The 17,235-nt window shown below is 45.2% G+C and overlaps 1 protein-coding gene across 5 annotated transcripts in view; it reads left to right on the top strand.

The window, feature by feature from the left end:
- The window catches only part of KDM3B (lysine demethylase 3B), a 109,899-nt gene that overhangs the window by 50,100 nt on the left and 42,564 nt on the right, over positions 1-17,235 (top strand). For all 5 annotated transcript variants that reach the window (XM_065555252.1, XM_065555251.1, XM_065555250.1 and 2 more), the window contains exons 7-10: positions 776-1,354; positions 6,705-7,953; positions 8,744-8,945; positions 15,966-16,180. In XM_065555252.1, coding sequence (XP_065411324.1) covers positions 776-1,354; positions 6,705-7,953; positions 8,744-8,945; positions 15,966-16,180 — 2,245 coding nt within the window. The remainder of the gene's footprint in view (positions 1-775; positions 1,355-6,704; positions 7,954-8,743; positions 8,946-15,965; positions 16,181-17,235) is intronic.

Here is a 17,235-nt window from a genome sequence, read left to right as displayed (position 1 = left end):
GTCAGATTATGCACTCGGCTTCCTTTAAAAGTCCATTTCCTTTTAACACAGGCTTGCTGTGAGTTTAATGAGTTTGGAATTACTCTTACTGGAGAGAAAAGTTGGACTAATGGCATCTAAGGGTTGTCTTGCTTCATTCTAAGGGGTTGCACTGTGAAGGAGGCTGTCCTGGTGATCACTGCCTCTGGTTTCAGGAAATGCCTCCTCTCCTCCCTTGCTACAGCAGTCTATCTCCCCTCCTAACTACAATCCTTTTCTGAAATTTGGGGCTATTATTTCTGTGGATTGAAGGACAGGCTGCCTCCTAGGATGCTGGCAGAGTTGCCAGCTGTGTTGGACTGGAAGTTTTGCCTTAAAGGAAAATGATTTATATCACTGGAATTTATCACTATCGGTATATAAATCATTTCAAAATTCAGTTTTACTTCAAGATAATAACCCACTAACCAGAATTGCCCATTGTGCTGATGTACCACCACATGGCAACCTAGCTCCATTAATAAATGAGTGAAACTGTTTGCTATGGAGGACCCTGTTCTAATGTAAAAAAACAGAGGCCGGTGTGCATACATGCAATTTTATATATTAAAAACTTCCATTGCGGTATCTGTCTAAAATAACTATTTCTGAGTTTAATGTAGTGTATCAAATCTATTATTCTAACAAATGAAATATTTTCCTTTAAGAGATGGGAAAAGAGTGGACCTTCTGGTTCTGGCCTGACAGGCTGGATGACCCTTTGCCTATAGTGATTACTTCATTTTATTTATTCTAGGGAGGGGGCCTAAAAGCAGCTAAATCTTCGAAAGGGAAAAAGAAGAGAGAGAGTATGGAAGGAAAGGATGGACGAAGGAGGAAAAATGCTTCAGACTCCGGATGTGATCCTGCAACAAAGAAGCTAAAAGAGAGGGGTGAAGTGGATAGTAATGGGAGTGATGGAGGTGAGGCAAGCAGGCCTCCTTGGAAAGGAGGCACTGGAAGTGAAACAGGGCTGGATGCAAGGGCCAAGCAGCTGCCTCCTTTTGTTCCTCAGATTAATCGCAATATTCGCTTTGCCACTTACACCAAAGAGAATGGCCGAACTCTGGTGGTGCAGGATGAGCCAGTGGTTGGTGACACACCTGTACCCTTCACTCCTTTTTCTTCAGCCGCTAGTCAAGCACTGCTGGTTGGAGCTGGATGTAAAGAGGCAGGAAAATCACTGGAACAGGTTGGCCAAAGCATGGGGGCTTCTCCAGCAGCTGTTACTACAGCTGCTTTGACACCAACAACTGTGCGGATCTCTGACACTGGCATGTCAGCAGTTACTGGACAAGAGAAACAGAAAACAGGCTGGTCACAAGCTCAGGGAGAGGTGAGTTGCCTGCAGCCTAGAAGATTCAAAGTACAACTAGAAAACTTTGGAAATATATTTTCTAAAGTCACTTATTGTAATAAGTTCCCACACTTGGGTCTGTGTCTACAGGAACTTTAAAACCTTTACAGTTCTGGGGCATCTCCCTCTCCTCTCCCTCCAGCTCTTCCCCCTCTGACATGTGGTACGTTCAGTCCTTGTGGAGGTAAAGTTTCAGTCCCTCTCACTTCCTCTTTTTTTTGCCACTTACCAGTAGAGATGCTCCCATGGACAGGTTTTCTGCCCCACCACAAAGTCAGCTTAAAGCTGATAGAACAACCTTTTTGCATTTTCTGACAGTCTTCCGGTAGCAGCATGAACTTGGCTCATTTCTGTCTTCTTTCTTTGTTCTTGTTACATGTGAAACTGTCTTTATTAGATACAGTTAATGACTATGTAAAATGCAGTGTGTCTGAGTGAATTGTGTTGATTGAACCTTTAACTTTTGTAATCTTAACTGCTGCTATTGGAACCTTTTTTAAATTGTGCAACCTTCAAATTACCTTAATACACGCTACTATATTTAATGTAATTAAGTTTGATATTCTCACATGGAAGATACTATTTAAGAGCATATCTTGCTATTAAGTATTGTACTCTGACAAACTATTGATAGAATCTGCCTGAAGGTCAAAAGTTAAACTGAAAGACATAGAAATGCACTGGAGACTGCTTGAAGATGCTTTTAGTTACAGAAGGTCTGCATATTCAAGGAAGAAAAAAGTAAAAAGCTGGAGGGAAACTGGTTAAATAACAAGGCAGAAGATTTTATGTAGCCTTTAAGAATGAAAATCCAACCCAAGAGAAACTAATAAAGTAGACTTTGCAGGTAAAATAAGAACATAAGAACGGTCACACAGGGTCAGACCAAAGGTCCATCTGGCCCAGTATCCTGTCTTCTGACAGTGGCCAATGCCAGATGCCCCAGAGGGAATGAACAGAGAAGGTAATCATCAAGTGATCCACCCCCTGTTGCCCATTCCCAGCTTCTGGCAAACAGAGGCTAGGGGCACCATCCCTTCCCATCCTGGCTAATAACCATTGATGGACCTATCCTCCATGAATTTATCTAGTTCTTTTTTGAACCCTGTTAGTCTTGGCCTTCACAACATTCTCTGGCAAGGAATTCCACGAGTTCACTGTGCGTTGTGTGGAAAACATACTTCCTTTTGTTTGTTTTTAATCCTGCTGCCTATTAATTTAATTTGGTGGCCCCTAGTTCTTGTGTTATGAGAAGGAATAATCACTTCCTTATTTATTTTCACCACCCCAGTCATGATTTTATAGACCTCTATCGTATTCCCCCCTTAGTCGTCTCTTTTCCAAGCTGAAAATGGTGACTCTGAATAAATTTAAAGACTACTATGTAAATTCTTGGCGAAATGAAGACAGGCAAGCACATTAGAAGTAGGAAGCTCACTGAGTCATTAGAGCTACACAACCACTACAGTGTAAAAGAGATCATATAATGTGATTAGACTGCATAAAGGGTAAATGTTTAATTTGCAGCAGTCTCCATAACATAGGATAATGAAGGTGGGAAGGAGAGAAATATCTCCCTCAGTGGTTATTCTTCGGACTCTTCTGAGAAATAAAACTGCAATAAATCATCAGGGCTGTGGAATATTCATCAAAGAATTTAGAGGGAACTGAAGTCCAATGTAATGGAGCTACTAACGTCATATTTTATTATGGGAGAGTGGGCACCATTGTACTGGTCTCTAAAGGCACAGAGGGAGATATTGATAATTATAGACCAATGAGACATATAGGGTGACATCTCATTGATCTATAATTATCAATATCTGAGGTGTTAATTGATCCAAGCATCTATATAAGTGGGAGTGGAAGGTTTAGATTTTATTGGTAAATGTCAGTAAATGTTAATTTCACCACAGACACACACAAATTCCCATTGATGATGATTGAAAATTACAGATAGGCAAAGTAAGAAAAATGCTACTTGAGAATTTCTTAGAGTTTGAGTTAAGGATGTTTACTTTGTATATTTTAACATATGATGTTGACAATTTGTGTTTTTAATGGCTATACAACTTTTTGAATGTCAACATCTACTGTAATTAAATAGTTGTCTGACCCCCCCCATATTATCCAACACCCCCATAATTTTGCCCAACTGTGAAAATTTAAATAGATAAAAATAAACTTAAATATAAATTGATATTAGCCATTACAATTATTAAATAAAAATTGAATTCTACGAAGCCTAAATATAAGCAGAAAATGCAAGGCACAAGCAAGCCCATATTCTATAAGGGCAAGTCATTCCTCTGTAGCCTATTAACATTCTTTAGAAAAGACTAATAAAATAAGAGTGCAAAGGAATTGATAAATAAAATTTTTAGCTCTCAGAACAGGCTAATAGAAGAGCCCATTAAAGAAATATGATTACTTTGTGTTGAGTTCATATTGTAATAAATTAAATTGCTGGAGATAGTAAAGTAGGAGGAACTATAATGGTCACAGAGACAGAAATTACCCTCAGATATGAAGAGATTTGAAATATGACAGGAGAGATTAACTTTGGGGAAATGAAGCTAATACACCTAGGAAAAGATAATCTCAAGCATCCTACACTAGGATTGTTCCTTCTGGGAGGCAGTAATGTAGAAAGAGTGTGAAGGTTGATCATGGTCAGCAAATTAAACATAGGTTTGTAGTGTGGTGGGGCTATTAAAAAAAAAAAAAAAGCTTATGGGCTATTAGGCTGCGTATGCAGAGGTGTTATGAAGCAGAGAGGCAACTGTTCCACTTTATATGGCTCTGGGGTACCTGCACGTAGAACACTGCATGCAGTTCTGGGTACATTGTTTATGGCAAGATTGTCAAATGGGGAGTTCAGAGAAGAAAACAAAAATGATCATGAGGATGCAGGGACTGACTCATAAGAAAAATCTTGATCTCAATATGTATAGCTTGATTGAGTGATGGAACAAAGGAACTTGGATACCACCATGATGCGTGAAGTAGAAGAACCTGATAGTTATAGAAGCCTATAAATATATGAAGGGTATAAAAAACAAATGTGGTACATAAGAATGGCCCTGCTGGGTCAGACCAATGGCCCATCTAGCCCAGGATCCTGTCTTCCAACAGTGGCCAGTGCCAAATGCTTCAGAAGCAATGAACAGAACAGGTAGTTTGAGTGATCCCTCCCCTGTCCTCCAGTCCCAACTTCTGGCAGAGGCTTAAGGACACCCAGAACATGGGGTTGCATCCCTGACCATCTTGCCCAATGGTCATCGATGGACCTATCCTCCATGAACTTATGAATTATTTTTTTAACCCAATTATACTTTTGGTCTTCACAACCTCTCCTGGCAATGAGTTCCACAGGTTGACTGTGCATTGTGTGACATACTTCCTTATGTTTATTTTAAACCTGCTGCCTGTTAATTTCATTAGGTGACCCCTGACTCCTGTGTTATGTGAAAGGTAAAGAATGTGAAAGTGGGGCTATAAGTAGGAGTAATACGGTGAAAAAGAGAGAATCTAGGCCAGGGGTGGGCAAACTATGGCCCGCGGGCCAGATCCGGCCCCTCAGGGCTTTGGATTCAGCCCGCAGGATTGCCTCCTGTGGTGCCGCGGGCCCCCTGCCGCTCTCAGAAGCGGCCAGCACCATGTCCCTGCCCTCCCCCCCCCCCCCCCCCCCGAGGAGGGCAGAGGGTGCTGTGTGTTACCCTTGCCTCCAGGCAGCGCCCCTCCACAGTTCCCATTGGCCGGGAGCGGGGAACCGCAGCCAATGGGAGTTTCGGGGGAGGTACCTGGAGGCGTGGCAAGGGCTGCGCACGCGGAGCCCTCCGTCTCCCCCTCCCCCAGGGGCTGCAGCGCTTCCTGGAGTGGCACGGCATGGGGTCAGGGCAGGCATTCAGGGAGCCTGCCCTGGCTCCGGTGCCTGCCGCTGCCACCCTGGAACCACTTCAGGTAAGCGGCGCCAGGCTAGAGCCCGAACCCCTTCTGAACCCCGCCCACCAACTCCCTGCCCCAACCCCCCTGCCTGCATCTCGCACCCCTCCTGAACCCTGAGCCTCCTGCTGCCCTGCCCTGAGCCCCCTCCTGCACCCTGAGCCCCCCATACACCCCACACCCCTCCTCTGCCCCAATCCCTTGCCCTGAGCCCCTTCCTGCCCACCGCACCCCCTCCCACACCCTGCACTCCGTCCCGCACCCCAACCCCCTGCCCCGGCACTGCATACAATTTCCCCACCCAGATGTGGCCCTCAGCCCAAAAAGTTTGTCCACTCCTGATCTAGGCTAATGGTCAGGAAAAGCTCCCTAACAATGGGAGGAATCAGGCTGTGGAATAGCCTCCCTAGGAAAGTGGTGGAAACCTCAGTGCTTGGGACTTAAAAAATAAAAAATAAATTGGTCAAAGTGTTATTGTAAGGAATGATCCTCCATTGGGTTGGAGATTAACTGAATTATCTAATATGAGGCGGGGATAAGCATGCTGTTTTTTAAGCGTGGTTCTTGTTAGAAAGATGCTGTTTCTCAGACAATGGAAGACAATTAAAAGGTTATGTAACTCTGAAAAAAGAATAAGACGATTTAAAAACAGCATAGCAAAGGCCAATTGAGTACTTGCTTTCCCATAATACATAAAAAAAATTAGTGAACATTAAAGATGAGTTTAAACTGATGACAAATACCTGTTCCATAATGCATAGTATAAGACCATTACTATTGCAAGATATTGGGTAAAAAGTGATTCTTAAGACACAGACACTCTAGTTACATTAGCTAGGATAGAATTACAGAGGCTATACATTCTTATATTGAAACACATAAATGGATGACGATCTGAGGGCTAGATGCAATATTGTACCACAAGGAGATATTTCTCAGCTAGCTTCATTATGGTGATTTCAGGTTTTCCTCAGAAATATCTAGCATTGGCTGTTCTTGGAGATAAGATTCCAGATTAGGTAGACAATTCATATATCAGTTCTGTGTTCCATAGTGTGACAAGGCATTAATAAAACTTGATTGGCCTTTCCACCCTTAATTTGTAACTGCCATGAGCTGGATAGTTACAGCTGTGGGGGTGGCGGAAGGAAATTCCTTTTCTGTATTAGTTTGGTAGACATTCCAAACTTTTAAGTTTGGAGAAAGCTGCATTGGTGCAAGTAATGATTTCTGCTGTGACTTCCCATGGAAGGTATGTGAGAAGCATGTGAAGGATGTGATTGTGTAATTAGTAGCAATGGGCAAAGTTCTGCTGGTTTAGCTACTCAATCATCTTTTTAGAGGAAATCATTTTGTTAGTTAACTCTCTTCAATTTTGTTTCAGAATTCCCGAAATTCACTTCTGACCTCTTCTGGATTTGGAGCATCTCTCCCAACTGCATCCCAGCCTTTGGCATTTGGGGATGGAAGAAGCCAATCAAATGGAGTATTGTCTCCAGCAAACAAGCCTGTTGGGTTTCCATTTGGTTGTAGCACTGGGCAAGAGACTCAGAAAGACTCTGATCTGTCAAAGAACTTATTTTTTCAGTGCATGTCCCAGAATCTGCCCTCCAGTAACTATTTCACGGTCATCTCAGAGAGTTTGGCTGAAGAGCCCTCTAGTCGGGACTCATTCAAGCAGAGTGCGGACAGTCTGGGCTCTGGGATCTGTAAAAGTAAATCTCTTCTTGCAGCAGACACTAAACCTGCAGCCCCATCTGGCAGTTCTGTGGACCGGAAGCTGCCCTTGGAGTCTATGCCCACCCTCACTCCAGCCTTTTCACGAAGCCTCTTGAATACTCGACCTGCAGATAATCATGAAAACCTATTTTTACAGCCCCCAAAACTGTCCCGAGAGGAGCCCTCCAATCCTTTCCTGGCATTTGCTGAGAAAGCAGAACTCAGTCCTTTCAGCAGCTTTGCATCTTCATCTCAGACCGTATCTATACCCCCTTCAGCTATGGGTCTAAAGGCTGCTTCTAGCTGGCCAGAATCACACACCTCATCAGACTCTTCTTCTCTAGCTAAGAAGAAAACCTTGTTCATAACAACAGATTCCTCCAAGATGGTTTCTAATGCTCCTAGTTCAGCTGCTGTTGCTGGTGTTCAGAGCCCATCCACTGTGGGGAATGGCCGTTCCAGCTCACCCACTGGCAGCCTGACACAGCCTATTGAGATGCCCACGCTCTCCTCCAGCCCAACAGAAGAAAAGCCATCTGTTGGGCCTGGGCAGCAAGACAATCCTCTCCTGAAAACTTTTTCTAATGTGTTTGGCAGGCACCCGCCTGGCTTTTTCTCTTCACAGGCAGAGTTTGCACAGGAGAACAAAGCCCCCTTTGAAGCTGTGAAAAGGTTCTCTTTAGACGAGCGGAGCATGACATCCAGACAGGACTCAGATTCTAGTACCAACAGTGACCTGTCAGACTTGAGTGATTCTGAGGAGCAGCTGCAGGCCAAGGCCTGTCTAAAGGGAATCCCAGAGCATCTGATTGGCAAGCTCGGCCCCAGTGGAGAGCGGAATGCTGAACTGCTGCTGGGAAAAGGGAAAGGAAAGCAGGCCCCAAAGGGCCGGCCTCGCACAGCCCCCCTGAAAGGTGAAGGGTTCAGGGCAGGAATACGTGAGAACATGAAGGGATGGGATACTGTTTTTTGCACTGCACACTTTCTGTATGGCAAACCTTGTGATTTTTCACCCTGGTATAAACCCTGCATTACTAGTACAGACACAAAATATTAGTAGGGGAAAAAGCTTGGAGTTTTTAAAAGATGTGATGTTTGAGGTAAGAATATCTGCAGGTACGTTCACTAGGGAAAAAGCTAAGAAAGTTCATGGCACAGTTAACAGGGGTATGCTTCAGAATTAAAGATAACCATTAATAGACTTTCCCATTGGCATGTTATTCCACAACTGTCTATTAAGGCAGTTTTACACTTTCATTTGAAGCATATGGTACTATCCAGTGCTCTGAGGCAGAGGATTGGATTGTATACATCCTTGGTCTTGCCAATTTGGTGGACTCTAAACCATGTTGGAGGTGAGAAGAGTAAAGGGTTGGAATTGCTTGGAGATGCATTTTGCTAGTTTTTCAGCATTTTGAGTTTATACAACATTATTCAGCCAAATTGTTTTTCACATTCTGCATTATTTCTTTCTTTCTAAAATATCCATCACTGAAGTGGTATGGCATGTTTGGGGAGTCTATTGTAGGCAAAAGTTTCTATCAAAACTAGGGGGAGCAGTCTGCTGTGCAAGGGGTAACCCTGGGTTCATTACTCTGGAAGGAATGCATTTTTCAGAGAGGATCTTGGAAAATATGCTTCTTGGAGTTGTTCATTGCTGTTGTTGTTTGACTGATGGGATCTCATTTTTCCCCTTTCATACAGTTGGCCAGTCTGTGCTGAAAGACATGAGTAAGGTGAGGAAGCTGAAGCAGTCAGGAGAGCCTTTCCTCCAGGATGGATCTTGCATCAATGTAGCCCCTCATCTGCACAAGTGTCGGGAGTGTCGTCTGGAGCGGTACCGCAAGTTTAAGGAGCAGGAGCAGGATGACTCAACTGTGGCCTGTCGCTTCTTCCATTTTCGGAGGTGCTGAATCTCTCTGCTTCATATGTAATGTTTTTGCAGCACTTCAAACTTGTGACGTGCGAAGTATTTTGTTCTTGGACTTTTTAACTTGCCTGGGTATCCTAATGAAGGTTTTGACCATTCCGAAAAACTGTCACCTGGCTAGAGTTCTATCATTGTCCTGTAAGGAGAACAGCTGCCATTGCTGTTATCCCCCTTCAGCTAACTCAAAAGCTACAGCTATATGATACTAACTGGATGGCTTCATGCCAGGTCCCAGGAGACTGAATTTGCTTCCAAATCTCAGTAAAATTTCACTGCTGGATACTAAGGTCCTGTACTGAAATAACTATTCTTTTCCATCTTTCTTTAATGAGGTTGGGACAGAGTTAGTTGTTAGCTAGGCTAAAAATCCTAATTGAATGTTGCCAGTTCAAAGCTAATGTTGGAGAAAATATGTAACTGGCCTTAAGAGTAGCTGTGTCTCTCTCCATGGTACACCAGCCACTTCCCCAATTCCTTAATGGGTTGTATCTCTCGATCTCCTTAACCAGGCCCTCCTGACTGTGTGCTTGCATAGTTTGCAGAAAGATAAACAGCTCATTTTTAGAGAAATAAAAAGCAGTGACTCCGATGTACAGTATACTACTAGAAAATCATCATCTTTGAGTACTGACTCACGTACATTCCACATACACCATTATCCGAGATTTTTCCTTCTGTGGTATCCGTCGGCCGGCTCTAGCGCCCTCTGGTGCCGCATGCTCATGCGCCAGTATAAGGGCGGCTGCCAGACATGCACCCTCTGTTCCTTCTTACTGCCCGTGATGTTGCTGGAATAACTCCTCTTGCTTTGGCAAGACTTTTCAGTGGTTTTGGACTCGGGTTCATAGTTTGTTAGTTTAAGTACAGTTTTAGTGCATATAGATATTGTAGTTAGTGTTAGTGTAAATAGATAATCCCTATTGTTGAGGGATTTTCACCCCAGGGGCCGGGCATGCCCTGGTCCCAGGGCTTCAAACCATATGCCTCCTGCAGCAAACCTATGCCCATGAGCGACCCACACTCTAGCTGCTTGAAGTGCTTGAGAGAAACTCACGTGAGGGACAAATGCCATATTTGTCAGAACTTTTGGACCCCCCCCCCCACACACAAAAAATAGAGAAATAAGACTGAAGGTTATCCTAATGGAACCGCTCTCGGACCGGCCTCAGAGCCAAGCTGCTTTGATTCGACACCAAGCACTTCGGCCTCACTGTGAAGTGCTTCTCTGGCACTGTGCTCTGCCCAGCACTATTCATCTCCAGTGCCAAGGAAGAAGCACAAAAAGCAGAGAACCGAGAGTGCAGAAGGACAAGCATGGGGAAGGCAGCAGAGTGTGACCTGCGTCAGGCAACTCCTCCATTCCCAGTCCCATGGTGGCACTGTTAACTCCACCCACAATATAGAATCCAGTACGGGACCCTCCGCTGACACCTGGAAGCCACCGTGGCACCAGCAGTCTGATGGTTCCATCGATCCCTGGGGCCTTTGCAGTGGCCAAGGACTTATTTTGCTCCTGATTCCCCCGACTCTGATGGGATAGCTGCTGGCCCCAATGTCCATGAGCAGGAAGGAGCATGGATCTTGGAGCTCCTTCCTGGGCGCCCTGGGTCCTTCTAGGGTCAAGCTGACCCTGATACTGTTGTCACGACCGTCTCCAGTCCTTGGACCCCCGGCATTGAATGGAGGCAGAGAGGGGTACTACTCCACAGTGGTCACCGAGGGAGGACTTCTGAGTCTGAAGGGGAGCCCTACATTCAACCTAAGGGCCACCACTGGTATCCAGCTTATGCACCACCAGACCTTGGCGCGAGTCCCCCTGCTAGCACCTGGCCAACGGGTCAGTGGCCATATGGTAACCCTTGGGTGTTTCCCCCGGTACTGGGTCCTCCCTCCCATTGATCATACTCTATGGTTTCCAAGAGGCTGGCAATCGCTCCTTTCCGCTTGGCACCTGACCCCGAACCTGGTATCTATGTTCAGGATGTAGTTCCCATGGATGTCATTGAGGCTGAGGAAGGAGTCCCTCCTCTGGTGAAAGTGGCTGCCTTCTCCTCCCCAGATGAGGCTGTCTTAGGGCCGAGTAGCTCACTTCCTCAGGGCTCATTGGGACCTTCTGAAGCGGATAGCAGCTAACCTGGGGCTGGAGCTTAAGGAATCATCACACAGCCTTATTGACATTCTGGCTGTAGCTGTCCAAAATGGCCTTGCTCATTAATGAGGTTGTAATGGGTTTGGTCAAGGCCCTGTGGCAAACTCCTTCTCTGCCCCCCACCTCAAAGAGGGCAGAAAAGAAATATTATGTGCCAGCAAGTGGGTACAAGTACCTATACTCCCACCAGGGTCCCTGGTTGTGTCAGCAGCCAATGAGAGGGGCAGGCAGGGCCAGCTGAGCACTACCCCCGAAACAAAAGAATGCAATAAAACTGGACCTGTTTGGGAGAAAAGTTTATTCAATGGGTAGCCTACAGCTGCGTATCTGGAGATACGACTACAATCTGTGGGACGACTTAGCCAAGTTTAAAGAGACTCTGCTGCAGGACTCAAGGCAGAAATTCTCTGCCCTCTTGGAGGAGGGCACAAATGTGGCTGGGTCATCTCTCCAGGCAGCTCTGGATGCAGCTGACGCAGCAGCCAGGACAATGACCTCTGCTGTCACCATGAGGCAGTGCTTTTGGCTCCAGTCCTCAGAACTTTCTCACGAGGTCCAAGAGTCCATCCAGGATCTTCCCTTTCAAGATTCCTCTTTATTTTCAGAGCAGACAGACATGAGACTTTGTGGCCTGAAGGACTCAAGGGCCACTCTCAGCGTGGTCCTGCATAATATCGGACTGCTGGGTGCTAAGTACAGTGACAATCAGCTATACCTTTCAGTTTACATAGAATCATAGAATATCAGGGTTGTCCCCTACACTTTCCAAAAACTTCCTGGATTGTCTGTGCACCAGATTGCTCTCCCAGCAGATATCAGGGTGATTGAAGTCCCCCATTAGAACCAGGGCCTGTGATCTTTATTCGACATTGGTGAGGCCTCATCTGGAGTACTGCGTCCAGTTTTTGGCCCCACCCTACAAGAAGGATATGGGAAAATTAGAAAGAGTCCAGCAGAGGGCAACAAAAATGATTAGGGGTCTGGAGCACATGACTTATGAGGAGAGGCTGAGGGAACTGGGATTGTTTAGTCTGCAGAAGAGAAGAATGAGGGGGGATTTGATAGCTGCTTTCAGCTACCTGAAGGGGGGTTCCAAAGAGGATGGAGCTCGGCTGTTCTCAGCGGTGGCAGACGACAGAACAAGGAGCATTGGTCTCAAGTTGCAGTGGGGGAGGTCTAGGTTGGATATTAGGAAACACTATTTCACTAGGAGGGTGGTGAAGCACTGGAATGCATTACCTAGGGAGGTGGTGGAATATCCTTCCTTAGAGGTTTTTAAGACCCGGCTTGACAAAGCCCTGGCTGGGATGATTTAGTTGGGAATTGGTCCTGCTTTGATTTGAGCAGGGGGTTGGACTAGATGACCTCTTGAGGTCCCTTCCAACCCTGATATTCTATGATAAGCAGGAAGGTAGCGATCTGAGGGCTTGATGAGTCTCCGCAATCTCTCCGTCACATCGTGAATCCTAGATCCTGGCAAGCAGCAGACTTTTCATTTTTTCCGGTCAGGACGGCAGATAGATGACTCAGTCCCCCTGAGGAGGGAGTACCTGACCACCACTACCCGCCTTTTTCTTCTTCTGGAAGTCACATGCTGCCAAATTTCTGTCCCCGCTGCGCAGCCTGCTCCAATTCTTCAGAATGTTGTGCCCGTAGAAGCATATCCTGACGTCTGTCTAGGAAATCTTCGTTTTCTCTTATGCAACGCAGGGTTGATACTTGTTTCTCCAGACCTTGAACCTTCTCTTCCAACATGGAGACCAGCTTGCACTTTGTACAGACAAAGTCGCTTCTGTCCTGTGGAAGAGAGACTAACATGGCACATCCTGTGCAGGTCACAACAGCTGATCGCTCACCATCCATTTTATCTTCCCTCTAAGAGTTTCCTCAGCTGTTGCAACAACTACTCAGAGGAGCCTGCAAGTTGAAAGCCTCAGTGGGCTCTCCCCAGGGGAACTCCCAGTCAAACTCCCTCTGTTAGCCTCTCCGCTGTTCTCTGCTCAGCTGCAGCTGACTGCCATCCACCCCACCCTCTATCCTTGTCCCTCTTCAGGGACCCTTCTCATGAGCAACTCCTTGCCCAGGAGGTGCAATCCCTCCTGTGGATTGGGGCCATGGAGAAGGTTCCTCAAGACTTGATAGAAAGGGGTTTTACTCCCAATATTTCCTGATCCCAAAGGCCAAGGGGAGCTTTGGCCCATTTTGGACTTGTGGCACCTCAATAGATATCTCAAGAAACTGAGGTTCTGCATGGTCTCCCGGGCCTCCATCATTCCTTCCCTGGATCCAGGGTACTGGTACCCCTCCCTCAATTTAAAGGATGCCTACTTGCACATTTGTGTCTTCCGTGGCCACAGAAGATTTCTCAGGTTTATTGTAAACCAGTGCCACTACCAATTCACTGCTCTCCCATTCGGTCACCTTCCGAGCACTGGGCCTATTGATAAATGAGCAAAAGTCAATTCTTTGTTCCAGTTCAGAGAATAGTGTTTACTGGGGCAGTGCTCAACTCAACCTAAGCCAGAGCTTTCCTTCCGCAAACCAATTCCAGACTGTCGGATCTGATATCCAAAGTCATGTTCTCAGTGGGCGACACCCCTCACCTCCTAGGCAGAGGCGTGGCCAGGCAGCTCTGGTTCACGACCAATGGGAGCTGCGGAGCTGGTGTTCAGGGTGGAGGCAGCGTGCAGAGCTGCTTGGCCAAGCCTCCGCCTAGGAGCTGAGGGAGGGGGATGTTCCCACTTCCAGGGAGGCGCGGAGCCAGGTAGGGAGCCTGCCAGCCCCGCCAACCCTCTCCACCCCCAATCCCCACAGTACCAGCAGAAGTCCAGGGCCACTGACACCCCCCCCTCCCCCCCGAGCATCCGTGGCACCCCTGGGCTGCCCCCGCCCCCCATTTAGTCAGGGGTATGTAGTACAAGTCATGGACAGGTTACAGGCAGAGCATTTTTGTTTACTGCCTGTGGCTTGTCCATGACTTTTTTTACTAAAAATATCCATGACTAAGGCTGTTTGTCATCCTGGATCACAAGCTAAATATGAGCCAACAGTGTAACACTGCTGCAAAAAAAAAAAAAGCAAACATCATTCTGGGATGTATTAGCGTGAGTTTTGTAAGCAAGACACGACAAGTAATTCTGCTCTACTACATGCTGATAAGGCCTCAGTTGGAGTATTGTGTCCAGTTCTGGGTGCCACATTTCAGGAAAGATGTGGACAAATTAGAGAGAGTCCAGAGAAGAGCAACAAAAATTATTAAATGTCAAGAAAACATGACCTGTGAGGGAAGATTGAAAAAAATGGGTTTGTTTAGTCTGGAGAAGAGAAGACTGAGAGAGGACATGATAACATACATAAAAGTACATAAGTACATAAAAGGTTGTTACAAGAAGGAGAGAGGAAAATTGTTCTCTTTAACGTCTGAGGATAGGAAAAGAAGCAATGGACTTATATTGCAGCAAGGATTGGACATTAGGAAAAACTTCCTATCAGGGTGGTTAAGCACTGGAATATAAGTGCCTAGGGAAGTTGGTGAATCTCCATCATTAGAGATTTTTAGGAGCAGGTTAGACAAACATCTGTCAGAGATAGTCTAGATGGTACTTATTCCTGCCAGGAGTGCAGGGGACTGGACTTGACCTCTCAAGGTTCTTTCCAGTCCTATGATTCTGTGATTCTATCTCTAAGAAACACAGTTACAGAAGGTTAGTAACCATTTTATTTTGTTTTGTTTTGATTTTTGTTGGGGGGATGGTTGCGGGAGAGGCGGTGCTTTGTCTCTCGCTTCATTGGTTTTAAAGCTAAATTAGTACTGGGGTGAGAAGTTTGAAATAAGTTCTTCTCTTAGAATAGAGAGTATAGCAGAAGTGCAAGCTTCCTTGATATGTTGTGGTGCCCCCACCAGATGTACATCAGCTTTGATCTGGGGGGCTTCCTCTGTGACTGAAGAGTAGTTCTTCCTCTGACAACTGGCATTGGTTTCTGCTGAGACTGGTGGCATGCATGGTGGGTATTTTGCATGTCCAGTATAAGCCAGGCTGAGATTAGTTCTAACATGTCAGCCGTTAAAACAGTTGTCAAGTTACATCAACTTTGTCCCTGGGGACCACGTTTTTAAAGGTATTTAGGCATAGCTGCACTCAGCGTTGCAATGCTGAAGTCTCTCTTTTTTTTTTTTAAAGGGATTTAAGCATTTAGGAGCTGAAATCCTATTGATAATGTCTAAATCCTGTTAGAAAATGATTTAGGCTTCTAAATCAGTTAGGCATTGTAACGCTGAGTGCAGCAACACCTAAATACCTTTAAAAATCTGGGCCTAACATTGTAGGCTGACTTTGAGTTAGTGTAGAGAGGCTCTGTATCCAATTCCAGATTTATTTATTTATTTATCTCCCCCCCCCCCCCCCCCCTCTGTTCCCCTACAGCATTTTTTCAGAATCTAGGAAATGACTTGTGCTAAGAGTCAGAATGGAGAACAGTGCACAGGACTTTAGATACTGTCACCTACCAGACCAGATAACTCCAGATGACTCTTATCACCGTGGTCCCTTGACACTTTTCAGTACTGTTATTTCCCAAACCTGAATCGTTTTCCTTATGTAGAGCTCTCCATCACCACTTGCTTGTAAGGGATGGATCCGTTTCCTATTCGCTGTCTACTGCCGTTGCCTTCACATAACCTGCTATGCCTTTCCGGATATAGATATGAATTGTACTGGTTGAAGAGTATAGATGTAGAGGAAACCTTTCTTCTCCTTTCTGGGTGCATGTTGTGACGTGGATGGCTGCAGAAGGTAGATAGCAACCATTGTGCTCCTTGTTGACTAGCTTATACTGTTTTGTTTCAGACTGATATTTACTCGGAAAGGTATCCTACGAGTGGAAGGATTCTTAAATCCCCAGCAGAGTGATCCTGATGCCATGAGCCTGTGGATTCCGTCGTCGTCCCCTGCAGAGGGTATTGACCTGGAGACCTCTAAATATATCCTGGCCAATGTTGGGGACCAGTTCTGCCAACTTGTTATGTCTGAGAAGGAGGCGATGATGATGGTGGAGCCACACCGTAAGCTGTTGGTTTTACTCCTTTTTGTAATGTCTGTACAGTACAGTGGAATGGGACTGAAGTAGGGCTATCAAGCAATTTTAAAAAAAATTAAATGCGATTAAACAATAAAAGAATACAATTTATTTAAATATTTTTGGATGTTTTCTACATTTTCAAATATATTGTATTCTGTTTTGTAATTGAAATCAATGTGTACAGTGCTCACTTCATATTTATTTTTTATTACAAGTATGTGCACTGTAAAAAAACAAATAGTATTTTTCAGTTCACCTAATATAAGTACTGTAGTGCAATCTCTTTATCATGAAAGTTGAACTTACAACTGTAGAATTATGTACAAAAAGCTGCATTCAAAAATAAAACAATGTAAAATTTTAGAGCCTGCAAGTCCACTCAGTCCTACTTCTTGTTCAGCCAGTCCCTCAGACAAACAAGTTTGTTTACATTTGCAGGAGATAATGACCGCTTCTTGTTTACAATGTTACCTGAAAGCGAGAACAGGCGTTCTCATGGCACTGTTGTAGCCGGCATCACAAGCTATTTACGTGCCAGATGTGCTAATGATTCATGTCCCTTCATGCTTCAACCGCCATTCCAGGGGACATGCGTTCTCCTGTGACAGGTTCTGCTCGATAACAGTCCAAAGCAGTGAGGACCAATGCATGTTCATTTTCATTATCTGAGTCAGATGCCACCAGCAGAAGGTTCATTTTCTTTTTTGGTGGTTCAGGTTCTGTAATTTCCGCATTGGAGGATTGGTCTTTAAGACTTCTGAAAGTATGCTCCACACTTCATCCCTTTCAGATTTTGGAAGGCACTTCAGATTCTTAAACCTCGGGTCGAGTGCTGAGCTATCTTTAGAAATCTCACATTGGTACCTTGTTTGCCTTTTGTGAAATCTGCCGGGAAAGTGATCTTAAAACCAAACGTGCTGGGTCACCATCCGAGACTGCTCTAATATGAAATATATGGCAGAATACAGGTAAAACACCAGGAGGCATACAATTCTCCCCCAAGGAGTGCAATCACGAATTTAATTAATGCATTATTAT

Source organism: Chrysemys picta, chromosome 8, assembly GCF_011386835.1.
Source record: "Chrysemys picta bellii isolate R12L10 chromosome 8, ASM1138683v2, whole genome shotgun sequence".
NCBI lineage: Eukaryota > Metazoa > Chordata > Testudines > Emydidae > Chrysemys > Chrysemys picta.
The sequence above is the reverse complement of the archived record's forward strand: the minus strand, read 5'-3'. Positions and strand labels throughout refer to the sequence as shown.